General features: G+C 40.2%; 1 protein-coding gene across 1 annotated transcript in view; it reads left to right on the top strand.

Annotated features, from left to right (window-relative positions):
• col21a1 (collagen, type XXI, alpha 1) overlaps window positions 1–16,871 on the top strand; it is a 34,175-nt gene extending 17,304 nt beyond the window's left edge. The window contains exons 10-30 of the mRNA XM_061837008.1: window positions 51–113; window positions 337–390; window positions 459–512; window positions 610–663; window positions 4,191–4,244; window positions 4,320–4,373; window positions 4,452–4,505; window positions 4,803–4,856; window positions 7,643–7,687; window positions 7,778–7,831; window positions 7,916–7,969; window positions 9,716–9,769; window positions 9,903–9,974; window positions 10,084–10,119; window positions 12,242–12,286; window positions 13,097–13,129; window positions 13,651–13,797; window positions 13,871–13,925; window positions 14,009–14,200; window positions 14,270–14,347; window positions 14,964–16,871. Of these exons, the coding sequence (XP_061692992.1) occupies window positions 51–113; window positions 337–390; window positions 459–512; window positions 610–663; window positions 4,191–4,244; window positions 4,320–4,373; window positions 4,452–4,505; window positions 4,803–4,856; window positions 7,643–7,687; window positions 7,778–7,831; window positions 7,916–7,969; window positions 9,716–9,769; window positions 9,903–9,974; window positions 10,084–10,119; window positions 12,242–12,286; window positions 13,097–13,129; window positions 13,651–13,797; window positions 13,871–13,925; window positions 14,009–14,200; window positions 14,270–14,347; window positions 14,964–15,151 (1,494 nt within the window). The 3' untranslated portion in view covers window positions 15,152–16,871. The remainder of the gene's footprint in view (window positions 1–50; window positions 114–336; window positions 391–458; window positions 513–609; window positions 664–4,190; window positions 4,245–4,319; window positions 4,374–4,451; window positions 4,506–4,802; window positions 4,857–7,642; window positions 7,688–7,777; window positions 7,832–7,915; window positions 7,970–9,715; window positions 9,770–9,902; window positions 9,975–10,083; window positions 10,120–12,241; window positions 12,287–13,096; window positions 13,130–13,650; window positions 13,798–13,870; window positions 13,926–14,008; window positions 14,201–14,269; window positions 14,348–14,963) is intronic.
• Window positions 16,872–18,187: the final 1,316 nt, after the last annotated feature.

The raw sequence follows: 18,187 nt of genomic DNA, 5'->3' as shown, positions 1-18,187 counted from the left end.
TCGTGTCAAAACCAGCATAACATAAAAAGTGCTATTCATCGATTCTTTAGGGTGAGCCAGGAAACGTTGGCAAATCAGGTCAACCTGGACGTGTTGGTGCTGATGGTAAGCCTGTGAGTACTACAATGTTCACTATATAAACATCCCCTCAAAATAAAACAAACAACCACCCCACACTAATTTCCAACAGGAAAAAACATATTTGATCAATTGAAATTATGGGGCAATGGAAACCTAATCATAAATGCTAATGTGTACATGATCAAAAAAACATCTTCCAGAAAACATGATCCTGAAAGTAGGTTAAACTGAACACGTGTGTATTTTATCCCAAAGGGGGTGGCTGGCATTAGAGGAAGCCAAGGGTTTCCTGGTGCTCCAGGAATAAAGGTAATTAATATGTCAAATATCTATTCAGTCACAAGATATTTTGTAAAATTGTGCATTCTGTTTGTTAGGGTCAACGTGGAGCCGATGGGGTGAAAGGGGAACAGGGGATGCCCGGTGTTTCGGTAGGAAGGTCAAAAAACTCATTTGTGGCTCGACTGTTCATTCCTCATCTCCAGCCAGCACCGATTCAGACTTTGTACTGCATTTCTGATCGCTCAGGGTGTGAGGGGTGTGCCTGGATTAACAGGACGACCTGGACAACCCGGAGACAAAGTAATAATCTCTTTTGAGTCCTTCATGTCCTTCATACAACCTGTTTCAGGTTATGAAGAAAATACAGTAAAGTCTTTCCCAGCACACTACACACAGCACACATCACCATGTGTGAATATTCTTCAACACTATGCATGAAGAAATAGCTCAAAATAATCCACTAATAGGAAAGCAGCAGTAATGTTTCATATCGCGATGTGATGACCCAACCTTCATTAAGCCTGATTAAGATTTTGTGTCTATGCCATTTTTTTGTGTGTGTGTGCGTGTAAGTTACCGCAACAATACTCAACTGTCTAGCATCAGACAAAGGTTGGGGTCAGCTTCTTAAATTTTGCTGCACCATTGATTTACTGAGAGAGAAAAGGGAGAGGGAGTACTGAGAGAGGATTTACTGAGCTCCTATTGGAGCCTTCAACTTATCATGGGGGAGGGGTTTGTGGGTCCCAATGATCCTAGCAGTGAAGTTGTCTGGGGCTTCACACCCCTGGTAGGGTCACCCATGAAAAACAGGTCCTAGGTGAAGGATGAGACAAAGCACGGAAAAAAAGAACTATTATGAACTAGGGGGCCAGGCCTGGAGTGTGGGCTCGAACGTTAGAGCCTGGCGGCCAGACGGGCACAACACAATAAGGTAAATTCTGTTTCCTTTCCCATGGGTTCGCCACTTGTGGCCTGCCCTCTCCAGATCAGGGATAAGGTCCTGCCCCAGGTTGAGGAGTTCAAGTATCTTGGGGTTTTGTTCATGGTTGAAGAGAGAATGGAATGGGGGATCTATAGCCGTATTGATGCAGCGTCTGCAGTGATTCAGACTAGGTCTCGGTCTGTTATGGTAAAGAGCCGAAAGGCAAAGCTCTCAATTTACCAGTTGATTTATGTTCCTAGCCTCACCTATGGTCACGGCCACTGGGTCATGATCCAAAAAACAAGATCCTGGTTACAAGCGGCCTAAATGGGTTTTACTCCCCGCTCTCCCTCAGAGATTGGGTGAGTAGCTCAGTCATCTGAAAGGGTCTCAGAGTATAGCCACAGCTCCTCCACACTGAGAGGAGCCAGATGGAGGTGGCTTGTGCATGTGATTTGGATGCCTTCTGGACCATGGTGAGGTGTACCAGGCATGTCCTGATCGGAGTAGAACCCGGGGATGACCCAGGACACGCTGGAGAGACTATGTGTGGCAGCTGGCCTGGGAATGCCCTGGGATCCTCCTGAAAGAGCTGGATGATGTGGCTTGAGAGAGGGAAGTCTGGGTGTCCCTGCACTGTTTTTTTTTTTTTTTGGCTTTATTTTGCCATGACACATGAGCCTCAATGGAGGGGAAAAAACAGAATTGGATGACTTGAACCATGTAGTGTAAATCCTGCCGAACTGTCGTGTCCACAGCAGCTTTGCAATGGGAGTTAATGTCACTCTTAAAAGAAACCAAATGACAAACACGTTAATGGAGGTTACAGCTGTTGCAAATAAAGCTGCCTGTTTAGTTTGTTATTTGAACCAGAATACAAGGAGGAAACAATGACTTTGCAGTTCTCACAAGTTGTTTGCGTCCACAGCAATACAAACATCAAGTTAAGTCAAGTCGATGCTACCCCGAAGATAAACTGGTGAATTAACAGGAAATCCCTGCAAGACACATTCACCGTTTGACACGGTTGCATCAATCTCTCTTGTCGCCATCTGTTTTCAATATAAAAGAAGATCCCTTGAGAATTAGATACACGTAAAACTGGGTTCTATTTGCTGACTTGGTGAGTCTTGATTCTGTTCAAGATTTGTTGTGTGGATGGGAGATTTTCCTTGCCTTTGTTGCCAAAGTGTATGCTCATGTGGGAGTTGTTGGATGTCTTTAACGTGTGAGGAGCATTATAATGGATCTGCGCCACATGGAAAATGTCTTTAGATAACTTCTTTTTTTTAATCAATTGGCATTAAAATTTAACTCTTTCATTCCTGCTGTTTTCCATGAAAAATCCATGGCTGTTTTTCGTTAGGTGAATTATTTCCTTAGCTGAGCTACTTTCGAGGTACTGATCTGATTAAAAAGTTGATTTAAAGACAAATACACAAAGGAAACAGGGACAATTATTTCACAGCTTGAGATACATTTCTTATGGAAGCAAACACTTTCTAAATAAAACCCATCCAAACCCCATAGAGTGATCTGACACGCTAATTTCTGATATCCGCTCTCTCTTTAAGAATCACCTGCAAAAGACTCAAATGCCTGTATAACAATTTAAAATGATCATGACAGTGCAAAATATTATTATGTCCAGCAGTCCAGTGTCAGTGGGGGGTCTTTGGTGTTTTACCACAGCTTTTTTTCATTTGATTGAAAGAACTTACAAAACTGAACGGCTCTTCCTCATGTGAATGTTTTTCATCGTAAATGGAGAATAACGTGGCTAATGTTGTCCATTCATATTTTGAGATATTAGCACCTAAAGCATATAATTGTGATCCTTGGAAACCAGACATAAAACTTTTTTTTTCAAAGAATGGAGCTGAGAGTTTAAAATACTATCATTTTATGATTGTAAGAATCCACTTATTTTGATGCAGTAGAACTGTAGTGCGTTGTTTGACTATGCCACAAAGATCTGTTTGCAGTACACCGATCAAAAGCTCATTTCATGTTGTGTTTTAAAAAGTAGGCTTGAATCATTTATAAGCGATTGCAATTTTTTTCAATACGGTAAAAACAACTACAATAAATTTGTATACACTTTACTAAATCCAGAGGTGTCCAATAGGATACATTGTGTTTTTATTACAGGAGTGGTTCAAAGAGGTGATGAGGCGCTTGCTCGAGATATAAAGATTTCCGTTAGCTGTCCCATCTCTTCTTATATGGTCATGCTCTTATATTGTATTGCTTTGGAAGAGCAATAAAAGCAAATCTTTTAAAATCCCATAATGTCTAGCTGACAGTCAACAGGGCTTTTCTAGGGCTTTTGCATGATATATAGACCACCACAACCACAGCAAGCAAGAACATCTGCCTTTGCAAATTGTTCTCATCTTGAACAGCCACCTCAGGGTGGAAAGCTTGTTTTCCTGGCGAAGGTCTAAAGAACCTAGATCTAAAACTGCTGAATATCCAATAAATCCAAAGGCAACATAGTAAAATGGTACTATGTCAAATTTGGACCCATAACGATGAAAAAGGCTCAATATACTGTACATCCAGTTACTTGAAATAAAGTCACCATTATTGCACCATTAGGATTAAAAACAAATCTGAAAAGAACTGAATTCACTCCTATGATTTACATGCAGCAAACAACCTACAGTAAACTTTAGTCTCAATTATGAACATCCAAATCCTTAATATATTTCTAACCTTACAATGAAGGAAGTATAGCTATGTAATAAAAGTATATTGCCAGTGCACTTAGCTGTAATGGTCTTGCGCCGTTGAAGATGACACTGTAATGGCAATTGAATCAACTGAGAGATAAGCACAGTTAAGATTAAAAAATGATTAATTATTGCTTGTTGTAATCTCTATAAATATACGCTGTCAGGGACCAGTTGGATCACCCGGACGACCAGGGGTGGCAGGTGAAGCTGGCCAAACGGTGAGTGTGTTGACGCCAAGTCTGAGATTATTCATTATTACAAGTTCAGTTGATCACACAGGATGTCATTCACAGGGACAAAAGGGAAGTATCGGACTTCCCGGGCCTCCTGGTTATCAAGGACCACCTGTATGTATGAAAAAGGCATAGAATACAATTGTTCCATTTACTGGTGTCTTATGTTATGCCTTGATGGTGTCTTTTCAGGGTGAAACTGGGAGAAATGGAAAGGATGGAGTTCCTGGGTCACCTGGTCAAAAGGTCTCATCTGTTTGATTATGGTGCAAAAATTGAGAATGATTGAGGTAGCTTGGCACAAGTATTTGCAAAGGTTATGCTGTTGAGGTTTGGCATCCATTACAATGTAGTCATAAGGATCTGCCAATAATGTTTCTGTAGTTTGCAGTAAATGTGCTAAGCAAACATAATATTGCATGGAAAATTGAAACCATATAATCACTTGAGGTCTGGTAACTTTGCAGCTACTGTGTGATTTTTGTGTCTTCCCTAGTTCATCACCTCCTTATCTCTATTTCTTTTATTTTTTTTACACTGAAGGGTGAAAGAGGGGCCAATGGCATCCCTGGTACTGATGGAAGGTCAGGCCATACAGTGAGTCATAACTGCAATATCATTTCTACATTTGATTTATAATGTTTAGGTCTGAAATTAGGAACTGTATTGATATGTTTCAGACATACACCCTTTTCACTCCATGTCAAACCAATTCCGCTACCAGTTATCTCAATTCTGGCTACTCATATTCACTCATGGACAATGGCGTAAACACATGAATGACAAAATGTGAAATGAAAAATGTCTTGTACTTATAGTATTTGTAAGATGCACAGCAGCTTATCAGGTCCAAGCAAAAGGCTGATTTCTAACTCTATCCTATCCAGCCTATCACAGCTGTCAATGGGCAGGAGGCAGGTTACACCCTGAACTGGTTGCCAGCCAATCACAGGGCACATAGAGACAGACAATAGTTGCACTCACAATCACACCTAGGGGCAATTTAGAGTATCCAATTAATGTTGCATGTTTCTGGAATGTGGGAGGAAACTCAAGTGCCCAGAGGAAACCCACGCAGGCACGGGAAAACATGTAAACTCCACACAATGACGGCTGGGATTGAACCCGGGTCCTCAGAACTGTGAGGCCAACGCTTTCCAGCTGCACCACCGTCCCCCCCATTTTCTAAGTCCTCCCTCTTAAACAAATGTGAACGTGTGTGGTGCCTCACAAGTAACATTCACAGGTTTCAGACAATCACGATTCAACTGGAGCCAAAATTTGGATTAGATCGGGAAAAGTGGACAAGAACAGAAAAAAAACTGACTGAGAGACAAACTATTGGCGAGTCTACTGGCTCTAGCCCAGGGGTCATCAACCTTTTTGAGGCTGAGGGCTACTTTGTGAGAAGTGATTGTACAAAGGGCTACGTGGCTTGTTTGCAGCAAACTTCAGTTATAGTTCATTATACATACATAAAATATTTTTGTTCAAATTTTTTGTATGATCTGACATGACAGGTATTTTAAAAAATAACATAAGAAAGTCAGATTAAAAATTTGTTGTATTTGTTGTATTTTTAAAACATGCCTCGTCGGTGCCTTATATTGTCCTCGCGGGCTTCCATGAGGCCGTGGGCTACCATGCGCCCGCGGGCACCGTGTTGGTGACCCCTGCTCTAGCCCAACCAGGTTGCGGGATATGCAACCTGTCCACATCTCTTCCTGTCATAAATTCACAATTACAGGATACGTGTAATCACATAATAAAGCCAACTCACACTCTGATGTACAAGTACCTGTTTCTAGATTATTGTCGCAAACACGGAAAATAATATCTATCCATTCATTTTCTGAGCTGCTTATCCTGAGAAGGGTCGTGGGCGTGCCGGAACCTATCCCAGCTGTCATTGGGCAGAAGGCAGAGTACACCCTGAACTGATTGCCAGCCAATTGCAGAGCACATAGAGACAGCCAACAGCCTCACTCACAATCACACAATTTAGAGTGTGCAATCAATATCTCATTTATGATATGACAATATAAATTTTGGTACAGATTTTAACAAAAATCATGGAAGTTCACACACATGATCTGCCTTCGCGGGCCACATCAAATCATGTGGGGTGCCGGATGTGACATGCGGACCTTGAGTCTAACACCTGTGGTGTAAACTGACGCTTGTACATCTGAAAATTTGGTCGTAAATTACTGTATGGATTACACAAACTGCATGGATTGGTATTGATGGTCATTTGGCACCACTGGACAAGAGGAAACATGTGGAGCGTACCCCTGACATCGTAGAAATATAGGGGTATTTCCCCTGTAAAGTATCCCAGGATAACCCTGTTATGTAAGAAGTCTCTGGCTCCAATCGAAAGCCATGAAGTGACTAATCGAGGGAAAGCTGCGCTGCTCTGGCAAATCTGTTTTAGGAGGAAAGTGTTTCAACTGGGCTACAATCCCACTGCTCATGATTAGAAGTCTTGTCCAGAGTCTATGATGGGGCTATAAAACATGACTCAGATGCTCCACAAGGCTACAGGCCATCCCCACACTCCCATGAACAAAGAGGCTATCCAGAGAGACAGATTTACTACACGACATCCTCAGTCCGCTTCATCAAGTCCACAACAATTAATTCCTCTATCGTATAAAACTATAAAAGTACATGAGTACACCTATGGTGGCTCTTCTCATCGTGGACTTGTACATGAATTGTCAAATATGGTATATTATACTGGTCTGGATTCTCCTCCGGGGTCTTCCACTAAGCATCTGGAAGACTTTATCGCAATAGAAAACAACAAACAGAAATATTCTCCCCAGGATTTCATGGCAGGGCTGCACACCACAGAAATGTTCTTTTTTTCCTTTTTTTTAATATTTCAACTGCTGTCATTGTTTTCCCAAAGGGCATTCTAAATAGGGTTGAACTCCATTCTTGCTAGTACCAGCACATTCTGTAGATTCATCATTTCAACAAGTTTTGCTCCATGGCCATGGTTCTTTGTTCTTGCTATGTTATTAATGTACAGTGTACAGTAGTGAGTGTGCATATGTTCAGTGGCATAATTAGCTTAAATTGAAGGTTATTTAGGTGGCACAATTTTTCCATCATTTTGTCAGATTTTTTTTTGCATAACTAATCTTTTAATGGGAGCCTATTTATAGTTATATATAATAGCCTCTAAAATTACTGTAGGTTTGATCAGTACCCCAAACTGTGAATAATTCAATACTCTTCTGATACGCTAGTATGGAAATTATTTATGTCAATTATATTCAGTCATTATTATTATTATTAGTATTATTATTGTTATTATGATATTCTTATTCTTAACTACATCAATCTAATCTTCTCGTTATCCCATGTATTAGGGTATGCCCGGTTTACCTGGGATAGGAGGTCTCAATGGGCAAAAAGTGAGTTCTTGCCTTTCTTTCACTTGATTCCATCCACTGATCCACATTGTACACATTTGAATAATACAGCACTGTTTACATTTCTTCAAGGGAGAGCCTGGTTTTCCCGGATCAAGAGGCCCGCAGGGATCAGATGGATCACCTGTAAGCTCATGTTTGACAGTTCAAGAAATTATAATGAGTGTTCTTTCAGAACCATTTTCCAAATATTTGTTTTTTTTATTATAGGGGGAGATGGGTCCAACCGGTTCACCGGGTTTAAACGGAAAAACCGGGCCAAAGGTATTCAGAATATCATAGCAATATGTAGCACTAGATTCCTACCTACATGAAGAAAATAAGTATTTGAACACCCTGCGATATTGCAAGTTCTTCCACTTAGAAATCATGGATGGGTCTGAAATTTTCAACTTAGGTGCATGTCCACTGTGAGAGAGATTATCTAAAAAGAAAAAGCAAAAAATCAAAATGTATGTTTTTTTTTTTTAATTTTTGTGTGACACAGCTTCAAATAAATATTTGAACACCTGAGAAAACCAATGTTATTATTTGGTACAGTAGCCTTTGTTTGCAATTACAGAGGTCAAACGTTTCCTGTAGTTGTTCACCAGGTTGCCACCACTTCAGGAGGGATTTTGGCCCACTCCTCCACACAGATCTTCTCGAGATCAGACAGGTTTCCCGGGCTGTCGCTGAGAAACACGGACTTTCAGCTCCCTCCAAAGATTTTCTATTGATTTTTGGTCTGGAGACTGTCTAGGCCATGCCAGGACTTTGATATGCTTCTTGTGAAGCCACTCCTTGGTTTTCCTGGCTGTGTGCTTCGGGTCATTGTCATGTTGAAAGACCCAGCCACGACAATTCTTCAATTCTCTGACTGAGGGAAAGATGTTGTTCCCCCAAATCTCACAATACATGGCCGCGGTCAATCCCTCCTTAATACAGTGCAGTCGTCCTGCCCCATGTGAAGAAAAACACCCCTAATGCATGATGCTACCACCCCCATGCTTCACAGTAGGGATGGTGTTCTTGAGATGGAACTCATCATTCGTCTTCCTCCAAACACGGTTAGTAGAATTATGACCAAAAAGCTCCATTTTGGTCTCATCTGACCACAAAACTTTCTCCCATGACTCCTCTGTATCATCCAAATGGTCATTGGTAAACTTAACGCGGGCCTTGACATTAAAAAAAATCATACATTGTAATTTCTGGATTTTTCTTTTTAGATTATCTCTCTCACAGTGGACATGTACCTCCGATGAAAATTTCAGACCCCTCCATGATTTCTAAGTGGGAGAACCTGCAATATAGCAGGGTGTTCAAATACATATTTTCTTCACTGTGAATGGACATTTGTCTTTTTTCTGTTAGAACACCCCCCACCCAAAAAAAGTACATTCAATAGTTGACTGCTGAGCCATTTAAATTTCTGTTGTAATTGAGTTGCTAACCACAACAACAGCACCAAAGCCGCATATACTGTTTTATATAGTTTGGTAATTTACTCTATGGTATTTGCAAATGAGTTCCTGTGTAATATTAAATATGATCTGGTATTATATGCCGACTTATGTGGAGTGTTTTTAATAGAGTTTTAGACTCCATTCATATTGTGTGCATCCATATTTGCCCACATTATGGAAATCTATGGACTTATTCGTTGAGCCCAATACACTTCAGTTAATGTCATGTCGCATGTCTCTCGCTTATCTTGTTATAAAGTCCAGTTTTGCTTCATATGAATTGTATTATATTGATGACATATTTTAATATTTTTCCTAAAATGTGTTGATTATGAATAAATCCACATACTCAATTAGACATTCCCTCATTAAGTGCATTCCCACTTGTGCGATCAGTAAATGCACTCGGATAGTATGTACTAAAATTATCATCTTTCATTATACTACACCTAACATAAAATTGATGCATAAACGAGTACAAGCATTGTAATCATTAAAATGCACAATGCTCCATTTCAATGAATACTGTAATGTGGTTTTGCATCTGGAACTATTCCCACAGGGCAATAAGGGTGAAAACGGAAGTCCAGGTAAACAAGGGATGCCAGGTCCTATGGTATGCTATGCTGTGATTTGTATTTTAATAAATAAGGAGATATGAACATATGCACTGTTATATATTCTGGATCTGATAACGATGAATCTAAATGTGTGGGTTTTCCCAATTGTTTGTACTTTGTTTTTTAAAGGGCAGACCAGGTGATCCAGGTCTAGCAGGTCAGCCAGGACACCCAGCTGCGCCGGGCCACAAGGGAAGCAAGGTATTTCCATGTACTACTGTGTGATATTAGTATTTATATTAGTCATATTTGAAAAATTCTGAAAATTTCTGATATTTCACCATAAAATTTACTCGTCTTTTTTTATTAGGGAGAAAGGGGACATGCGGGTGAAAAAGGAGATATGGTAAGACTGCAAACAAAATCTCCCCACATCATACTGCACTGCTGAACTCCACAGGACAATAATTCTTTGTCTGCAAGCATCTCATCTTTCAATCACAATTTTCTTAATTTATTGTGATTGTGGTTTGCATTACTGATAATAAAACTTTGGTCGGGCATCAGAAACAACACGTCAACAGAAAAGCACATCCACACCTCGATGAATAAAACAATTGCTGTTTTTAATGCAAATGAGATGTATGCAGCAATATCCTGGGTTGTTAGACAATACCTGTAAATTGTACAATTATTTATCATGGGGTGGCACGGTGGTTCAGCTGGTAAAGCGTTGGCATCACAGTTCTGAGGACCTGCGTTTGATCCTGGCCCCGCCTGTGTGGAGTTTGCATGTCCTCACCGTGCCTGCATGGGTTTTCTCCAGGTACTCCGGTTTCCACCCACATCCCAAAAACATGCAACATTAACTGGCCACTCTAAATTGCCCCGAGATGTGATTGTGAGTGTGAATGTTTGTCTCCATGTGTCCTGCGATTGGCTGGCAACCAGTTTAGGGTGTAACCCGCCTTGTGCCCATTGACAGCTGGGATAGGCTCCAGCACCCCAGTGACCCTTGTGAGGAATAAGCGGCTAAGAAAATGGATGGATACTTTTCAGACCATATACTGAAATCCCAAGGGTAATTTAGCATCATTGCATAAACCTTTAAGGTCACTGATGGTGTAGTGGTACACATGCCTGACTTTGGTACGAGCAGCGTGGAATTGATTCCTGCGCAGTGATGGTATTGATATTTGCTCTGTGACTGGCAACCATTTCAGATTGTGATTGTGATCAGATTGTCTTGCCTCCTGCCAGTGGATAGCTGGGTTGGCTCCATCATTCCCATGACTGTTGTGAGGATAAGCACCTAAGGAAATGGATGCATAAAGTTTTATGACACATTAGGAATATAAATATGTCTAATGTGAGTACTGAGCAAAACACATGTTAATATTAAATATTGTATCGTACCGTTTTTCTGGTGGGATAAAACCTTAAAGTACTGCAATACATGGCCATAATTCCCATGCATGCATTGTAACATTCATATAGACAAATATATATAACAAGAGAGACATGCAAGAAAATAAGATTACACAAGAAAATTCCATCCATCCACTTTCTGATCTGCTTATCCTCACAAGGGTCGTGGGAGTGCTGGAGCCTATCCCAGCTGTTATTCGGCAGGGGGTGGGGTACACCCTGAACTGATTGCCAGCCAATTGCACGGCACATAGAGAGAGACAACATTTGCACTCACAATCACACGAATTTAGAGTGTCCAATTATGTTTTGGGGATGTGGGAGGAAACTGAAATGCCTGGGGAAAAAAAACAAACAAACAAACAAACACGCAGGCACGGGAAGAACCATGCAAATTCCACACAGACGGGGCCAGGATTTGTACGCCGTTCATCAGAAATGTGAGGCCAACACTCCAACCAGTTGTGTTACTGTGCCACCACAAGAAAAATAAAGGTAATAAAAATCTTTTGTGTCGAAATACTGAACGAACAATATGGCACTGTTCCAGAAAAGCAGCATTTTTCTGTACATACTTTTAATACACCTGATGTGAACTTCATTGTATAGATGATGTGCAAAATGTTCTTACGCTACTAAGCATCTCAGGGAAACTCTGAGGAAAAAAGGAAATTGCCACCCACACAGAATGTCGTCACCTGATTCAGCTGAGGGGGCCGACTGTAAAAACTGGTCAATGTGTGGTTGTACCCAGAGAAGTTAGAAGGGGGTTGAATACTTCCCGGAGAAGTACAATACCTTACTGTAAAAACTTGATGAAATATCTATAGTTGTAAACACCGCTGAATATATACAAAACATTTCTGGCAATTGAGCAACATTTTTTTCCCAAATTAATGGTCCTATAAATGGGTGGGTGGAGGGTTGGGGGGGGGGGTCATTAAGTAAAAATACAAAAGCAACTGAAGCTGGATGTGCACTATTTGCATTTAGAAAGATAAAATGGACCATGTAATTCAAATTACATGATTGATGTCATGGATTAAATGTGAACATCCCTTGTTTTTCAGTACAAATGATTTTTTTTTTTTTGCTTTAAGGGAATGAAAGGTGAAATGGGAGCAGATGGAAAATCTGGAAATCACGTGAGTTGATTTTGACCCATTTACTTCTATGAAGCAACGGTTCCTATTTTTTTTCTTGAGCCAAAGCGCGCGTTGGCACACAGCACATCACCAGATAAAAAAGTATCTATACTGAAATAATGGAGATCTAATTTCAATTTACTGATTCAACATGTGCTGCAGACATACTAGAAACTGTACTACAGACTTGGAAGTAGCAGCAGAATGCATAAATTAGTTTTGTGCCATCTCGCGGAGGAGCATTTAATTATTCTACCTGCCAGTAGATGTCGCAACTGTACAGTAGATAGATGAACAAACGTGATTTTTATAGTAGTAAATTATAATCTTCACGTTAATTTGGCGAAATTGTTTGATTTTCAACAGCTCACTGATGATGTAGCATAAATAAATCTCACAGTAAATGTCCATTTCCATTTCTTAGTGAAGTGTTTTTTTAATTTATTGAGCATAAATTTTTTTGCTCACTAGTGGGCTTCTTTTTTTTCCATCATCAGATGACAGAGATGAGCAATTTAACAGAGGAAAACATAAAGGAAAGTGATAAAAACAAACAAAAAAAATCTTTCAGACTTAGTTCAATAAAAACTTTTTTTTAGGTCCAGTTAATTCGACCCCTGCTACACAATACTGTAAGTGTGTTCCGTTAAGAGGCTTAATTAGACTCTATGCCCCTGATTCTGATGAGGTGTCAGATGATTCATAACTAAGGCCTGACACGGGCCCTGATGCTGCAATTGCACTGCAGGCTGTTGTATTGCAGTTGCAAAGCTTTATAATGGCCTAATCCATTTTTCTTATGATCGACAGGGATCGCCAGGTGTGAGGGGACTAAAAGGAGAGGTACGAAGATCTGGTCTCTCTTGGTCCAAGCTGATATTCACTTTAAGCACTATACATTCAAGTCAGGTTTTTGTATGTTGTACAAAACACTTAATGGACATCATTAGAGGAGCTCACGATCGAACCTGCAGACTCTGCTTAATAGACTAGAACTCCAACATGAAGACCATGTAGGTCTCATTACTGATGGAATGTAATTAAGAATACTTTCATTATTTTACCAAAGTTGTAATTAGGAAAAGAAATAAGACAATCAGTTTCCACACGTTATCTTTTTAAGGACAGTTAAGTGAATGTTACAGTAGCCAAAATTAGCTTAAACTTTCAGTGCGTCGTTTGTGATGGAAGGACTCCTTAGAACAGTACCATTTCCGTAACATAGTGCCACTTTTATGTTCATAACAATTTTTACCATTGATACTAACCTCAACATTTCGTCTAAAATCTAATAAATGTACTTTTGTTATTAATGGTAAGGTTTGTTATTGAATTTTACATTTGTAACTTTGTGTTTTCGCTAGAAAGGGACAACAGGAGATCCGGGTCAGAGAGGCCAAGAAGGTCAAATGGGCCGACCTGGACAGCCAGGTCAGGCAGGCCAAACGGGGCCCCGAGGTCTTCAGGGGGGCCCAGGTCCTGCCGGACAACCCGGCCCACCAGGAAGATCTGTATGTTTCTCACACACCTCTCACACATCATCATGTGCAGGTACGTTCATCTTTGTGATGTGTGTTGTTACAGGCGGGCGAAATTTCAGATCTGCACATTCGACAAGTTTGCAGAGAAATTCTTCAATGTGAGTAATTTGTGACCTTTTTCGTTTGTGAGTAATCATTTCAAATCATACACATGTAATATTCTCGCTTGCACTTATCATAGCTGAACTGCCGTCAATGTTGCTGAGCCACCAGTCGAGCAACTGTGTCAGGTGCCACAGTCTTCCTGGAACACCTGGTCTCCCGGGTCTCACAGGGCCCCAGGGCCTAAGGGGACTTCCCGGATTATCCGGTGCCAGGGGGCAGCCAGGCTACCGTGGTCGCCCAGGGATACCCGGTATTAATGGGATGAAAGGTAAAGAGGTAAAACCGTACTCTTCTCCTGTCTTTCATAAAGCAACCTCACAAGGAGTTGTGCTTGTAGGAGAACCTGGGATTACGGGGGAAAAGGGAAGCCCAGGCCATACCATACATGGGGACCAAGGACCACCGGGGCCTCCAGGTAAATTCTTCAGTAGCATTTTTTTTTTTCTTTAACCTGTGAGTCTGTTACACTGTTCCCAAACCTTTACAAAGCAAATCTACACCACAAAACTAAAATGTCACAAAAAGTGCATACTATGGTTTTTTTCTTTCCCCACTCTATATTTTCACAAATATATCATGTATAGAATCTGGCCCTGTTTACTTGAAAAAGCGGCTAAATTTTATTTGTTTCACATTTGTTGAATAATACTTTTCAAACTTTTAATTTCCCGCAGCATACCTCATAATCTCTCACAGTGCACTAAGAGGCTGTGGCAAGGTGGTTTGCAATCACTGTTCTAGAAGACTCCTCCGATTGTCTTTTATTTGACAAACAGAGGTAACAAAATGACTGAAGACAATAACATCTACTTCTGAGGTACCTCAGTACCTTAGAAGAAAAGGAAGGGCAAAAAGCAACAACAGAAGATCCCAACAACATGTTCAAACCTAGTTGAAGAATTTGCAGATAATTAAATTTGCTTCCTCCATTTACTATAAGACAATACAAATAAAATAAAACAATGATGACCTCTAATTATCATAATTATCTTGACAGTCTTTTTTTTTTTTTTTTTTTTTAATCTTGACAGGTCCTGTCGGTCCTCAGGGTTATGGCAAACCGGGTACTTCAGGTCAGCCTGGACCACCTGGACTAAATGGAGCAGAGGGTAAAAGCGGTAATCCTGGCACACCTGGCCAGCCTGGGGTGTGTGACCCATCCTTATGCTACGGTAGCACGATGAGGCGGTCCTACTTCAGCAAAGGACCAAACTATTGACAAAGTCCGCTAGTGCTAAACTGGTGTGAAGCAAACAGTCATTCTCAGGAAGAGCTCATCCTTACAGTTGTCCTCGGACACAGTAACTCATGAACATTTTCATATCTACAGTGGATGTAAAAAGCCTACAAACAATTGTTAAAATGACGGTTTTGTGAGAGGATCTTTTTCAAAACGATCTGTCAGGATAAGGGTACAAAAGAATTTCCCAGGCTCTTCGTATACCATGGAACACGATGAAGGCAGTCGCCGTCAAGTGAAGACAATATGGAACAACAATGACATTACTGGTACACAGAGTATTTGATGGTCCTTCAACATTTATTAAAAAAAACCAAACAAAACAAAAAGACTAAAGATAACTTTTGGAATATCAACTGCAGGTGTGTGAATTTCAAGTACAGGGTTTGTCCTCCATGGCACACATGACAAAAATCTCCCGTATTCATCATTGTAAAAACAGCCAATCCCATCAAAACTTTACAAAAAGATGCGCAGAGTCTCAAAGAACACACAGGAAAATGTTTTTATTGCTTGAAAAACCCAAGGTTGACCTTTTTGACCGAGCCATAATTCCATGTTGTTTGGCTCAGAAACAAATGCTACACATCACCCCCAAAAAATGTACAAAAGAAAAAACAAATCAACAAACAAAAAAATAACAGCACACATAGCAGTGAAACTTGGTTGTGGCAATACACTATTATGCTTTTGAACAATTGTTTTTCATCTGAAACTGGGATATTTGTCACTGTGGAGGGAATTATTAATAGTTCATAATAGTAGAAAATGCCCCCGGGTTTATGATAGAAGATGAATAAAACCAAATAATAACAATAACGTAACAAATATTTTACCGGAAGAAAATTTACATTGTGAACTGGCCCTGCAAGACTCCAAAACGAAATCTATTTGAGAGTTGTCTGTGGAATTCAGAGATGCTCCTCACAATGAAACACTTGATGATCACCATCCCCCCCCAAAAAAACTGAAGGATGTAATCAACTGAAAAGGTGGAAATATTACTGCACATTTCTGCAAAAAATAAACGCATACCGAATTCAACCTTCCCCCAAAATAATTGTAATTTTCCAGTTGACCTGTACAGCTTATTATTTAAAAGAATGTTTTCAAATGAGGTAGCTTAGTACATTCAAATGTAAACTGCTATTTTAACAGGGGTGTGTAGACTTTTTTTTTTCCATCGGTTGTACAGTATGTGATCTCTGACAGTCAGCAGGGTGAGATTTTTATCACACATTTCCACTAGAATCTGCCTATTTTTGTTATTCTTGAGTCATTTCCCTGAAGTTTGAACCGTTATAGAAAAAAAGCAACTAATACTTTTCAACATTTTATTTCTGCTTTAATTTCGCTTGGAACTTGTGTCCTTGCTGAGGGACACGTTTTAAAGCATTTGAGGAGCGATGATAAAAATGTTCAAAGTCAAAAAACACTACCAACAGCCATGTACTGTATGTACAGTACGTCCTGTACAATGAGCGAAACAAATAAAACACGGTATTGGCTGCCTGTAGCTAAATATTTGGTGGCATTATATAGTTTAACTCTAAATTAACTTTCTGTATAATAACCGTGTTGTTACACAATCAGCAGTAATAATGGCAATATGGGCTTTTTGATATTCATTGGGCCCTTCATTACTGTAGCGAATCTTTTTCTTATTTATATTTCCCAGTCATAGCTGTGGATTTTTAGCATCGCGATGATTTACTTTTGTATTTTTTTGTATCACGAGTTACCCTGTGCTCAAACGTATTCAAATTAAACAATTTTTTTTTCACGTCGTGTTGTCTTTATTTTGAAAAAAAGGGATCCTGGCAAATGTCTGCTGTGGGATTTTTTTTTCTTCTTGAAACCATCTTTTCAGTTTGTTCCAAATTGAATTCTCAGCAGATGCTGCCATGGCCCCAATTCCATCCAAATAGCCCGGAAACCTTCAACTCCTAAAATGGAGATCCTTTAAGTCACAGAAAATAGCATCGGATCCCAGTTTTGAAGAAGGTCACATTTTGGGCCTCTTTGTCATTCTAGCTTTTATTGCGTCATTGTGAGTCATTGCCCAGAATCCTTCCAAAAGTCCCTAGACCCCTACAAGCCTAAAGTAGGGGACCTCTGACCATCCAAATTTTAATCAGATGAGTATTTCTAATATTTGTCACTAGATGGTAGTGTTGACCATTTTAATCACATCTAAACTCATTTGTTTTCTCTTTGAGCGCAGTCCTTTGCAACAAATCTTTAAGTCTGGGTTTTTATTTATATCCTATCTAAATTTAGGAATTCCCACTTCCGTTGGTCGCTCTCTTCAATAATTCCGTTTTTTGGTTGTTTATTTTGCATCGTGCTATAAACAGATTTAGAGATGCAGCTGGATGTCATTTAAGTTTTATGCACACATGGTTGCGTGTAATTCTTTTTTTCTGGCACTGCTGCTTCACAGTAGTGGTGTTCGGATCAGAGGGTCACACTTGTAGTAATATTTGTTGAAGTGTAAGAAATATGGCTCCCCATCTCCTCAGTGGACCATTTGTCATCGCATTCGGTAAAAAACCTTGGTCCTGTGCATTGTATGCAGACATTGTGACTTCAATAAGTCGAAGTGATTAAAAGGCTGGGCCACTATTCTTTCACTCGTTAGCGCAGGCTCTCGAATTTCAAGTGTCTCCGTTTACACGCTCACCGTGGGAGTGGGGTTGTGACATTTTTATTGCGGCCTCTAGAGGTGGATGCACAAACAAAAAAGTGGAGTGTGGGATGTTCTCGGAGGGTAACATGCACCCCCTCCCTCCCTCCCACTCTCTCTCTCTCTCCTCTCTCTCTCTCTCTCTCTCTCTCTCTCTCTCTCTCTCTCTCTCTCTCTCTCTCTCTCTCTCTCTCTCTCTGTGGGGGGAGAAAAGTGAGTGCAGGGGCAAAAGTTGACTCTTCCACTACAATTTCATCTCCGGAACACTCATTCCGACCTTTTTGGGCGTAGCCACAAGGTTTTCTTTTTTGTCTTGTTTTGGCTTTTTT

Source organism: Syngnathoides biaculeatus, chromosome 12 (assembly GCF_019802595.1).
Source record: "Syngnathoides biaculeatus isolate LvHL_M chromosome 12, ASM1980259v1, whole genome shotgun sequence".
NCBI classification, from domain to species: Eukaryota; Metazoa; Chordata; class Actinopteri; order Syngnathiformes; family Syngnathidae; genus Syngnathoides; species Syngnathoides biaculeatus.
The sequence above is the reverse complement of the archived record's forward strand: the minus strand, read 5'-3'. Positions and strand labels throughout refer to the sequence as shown.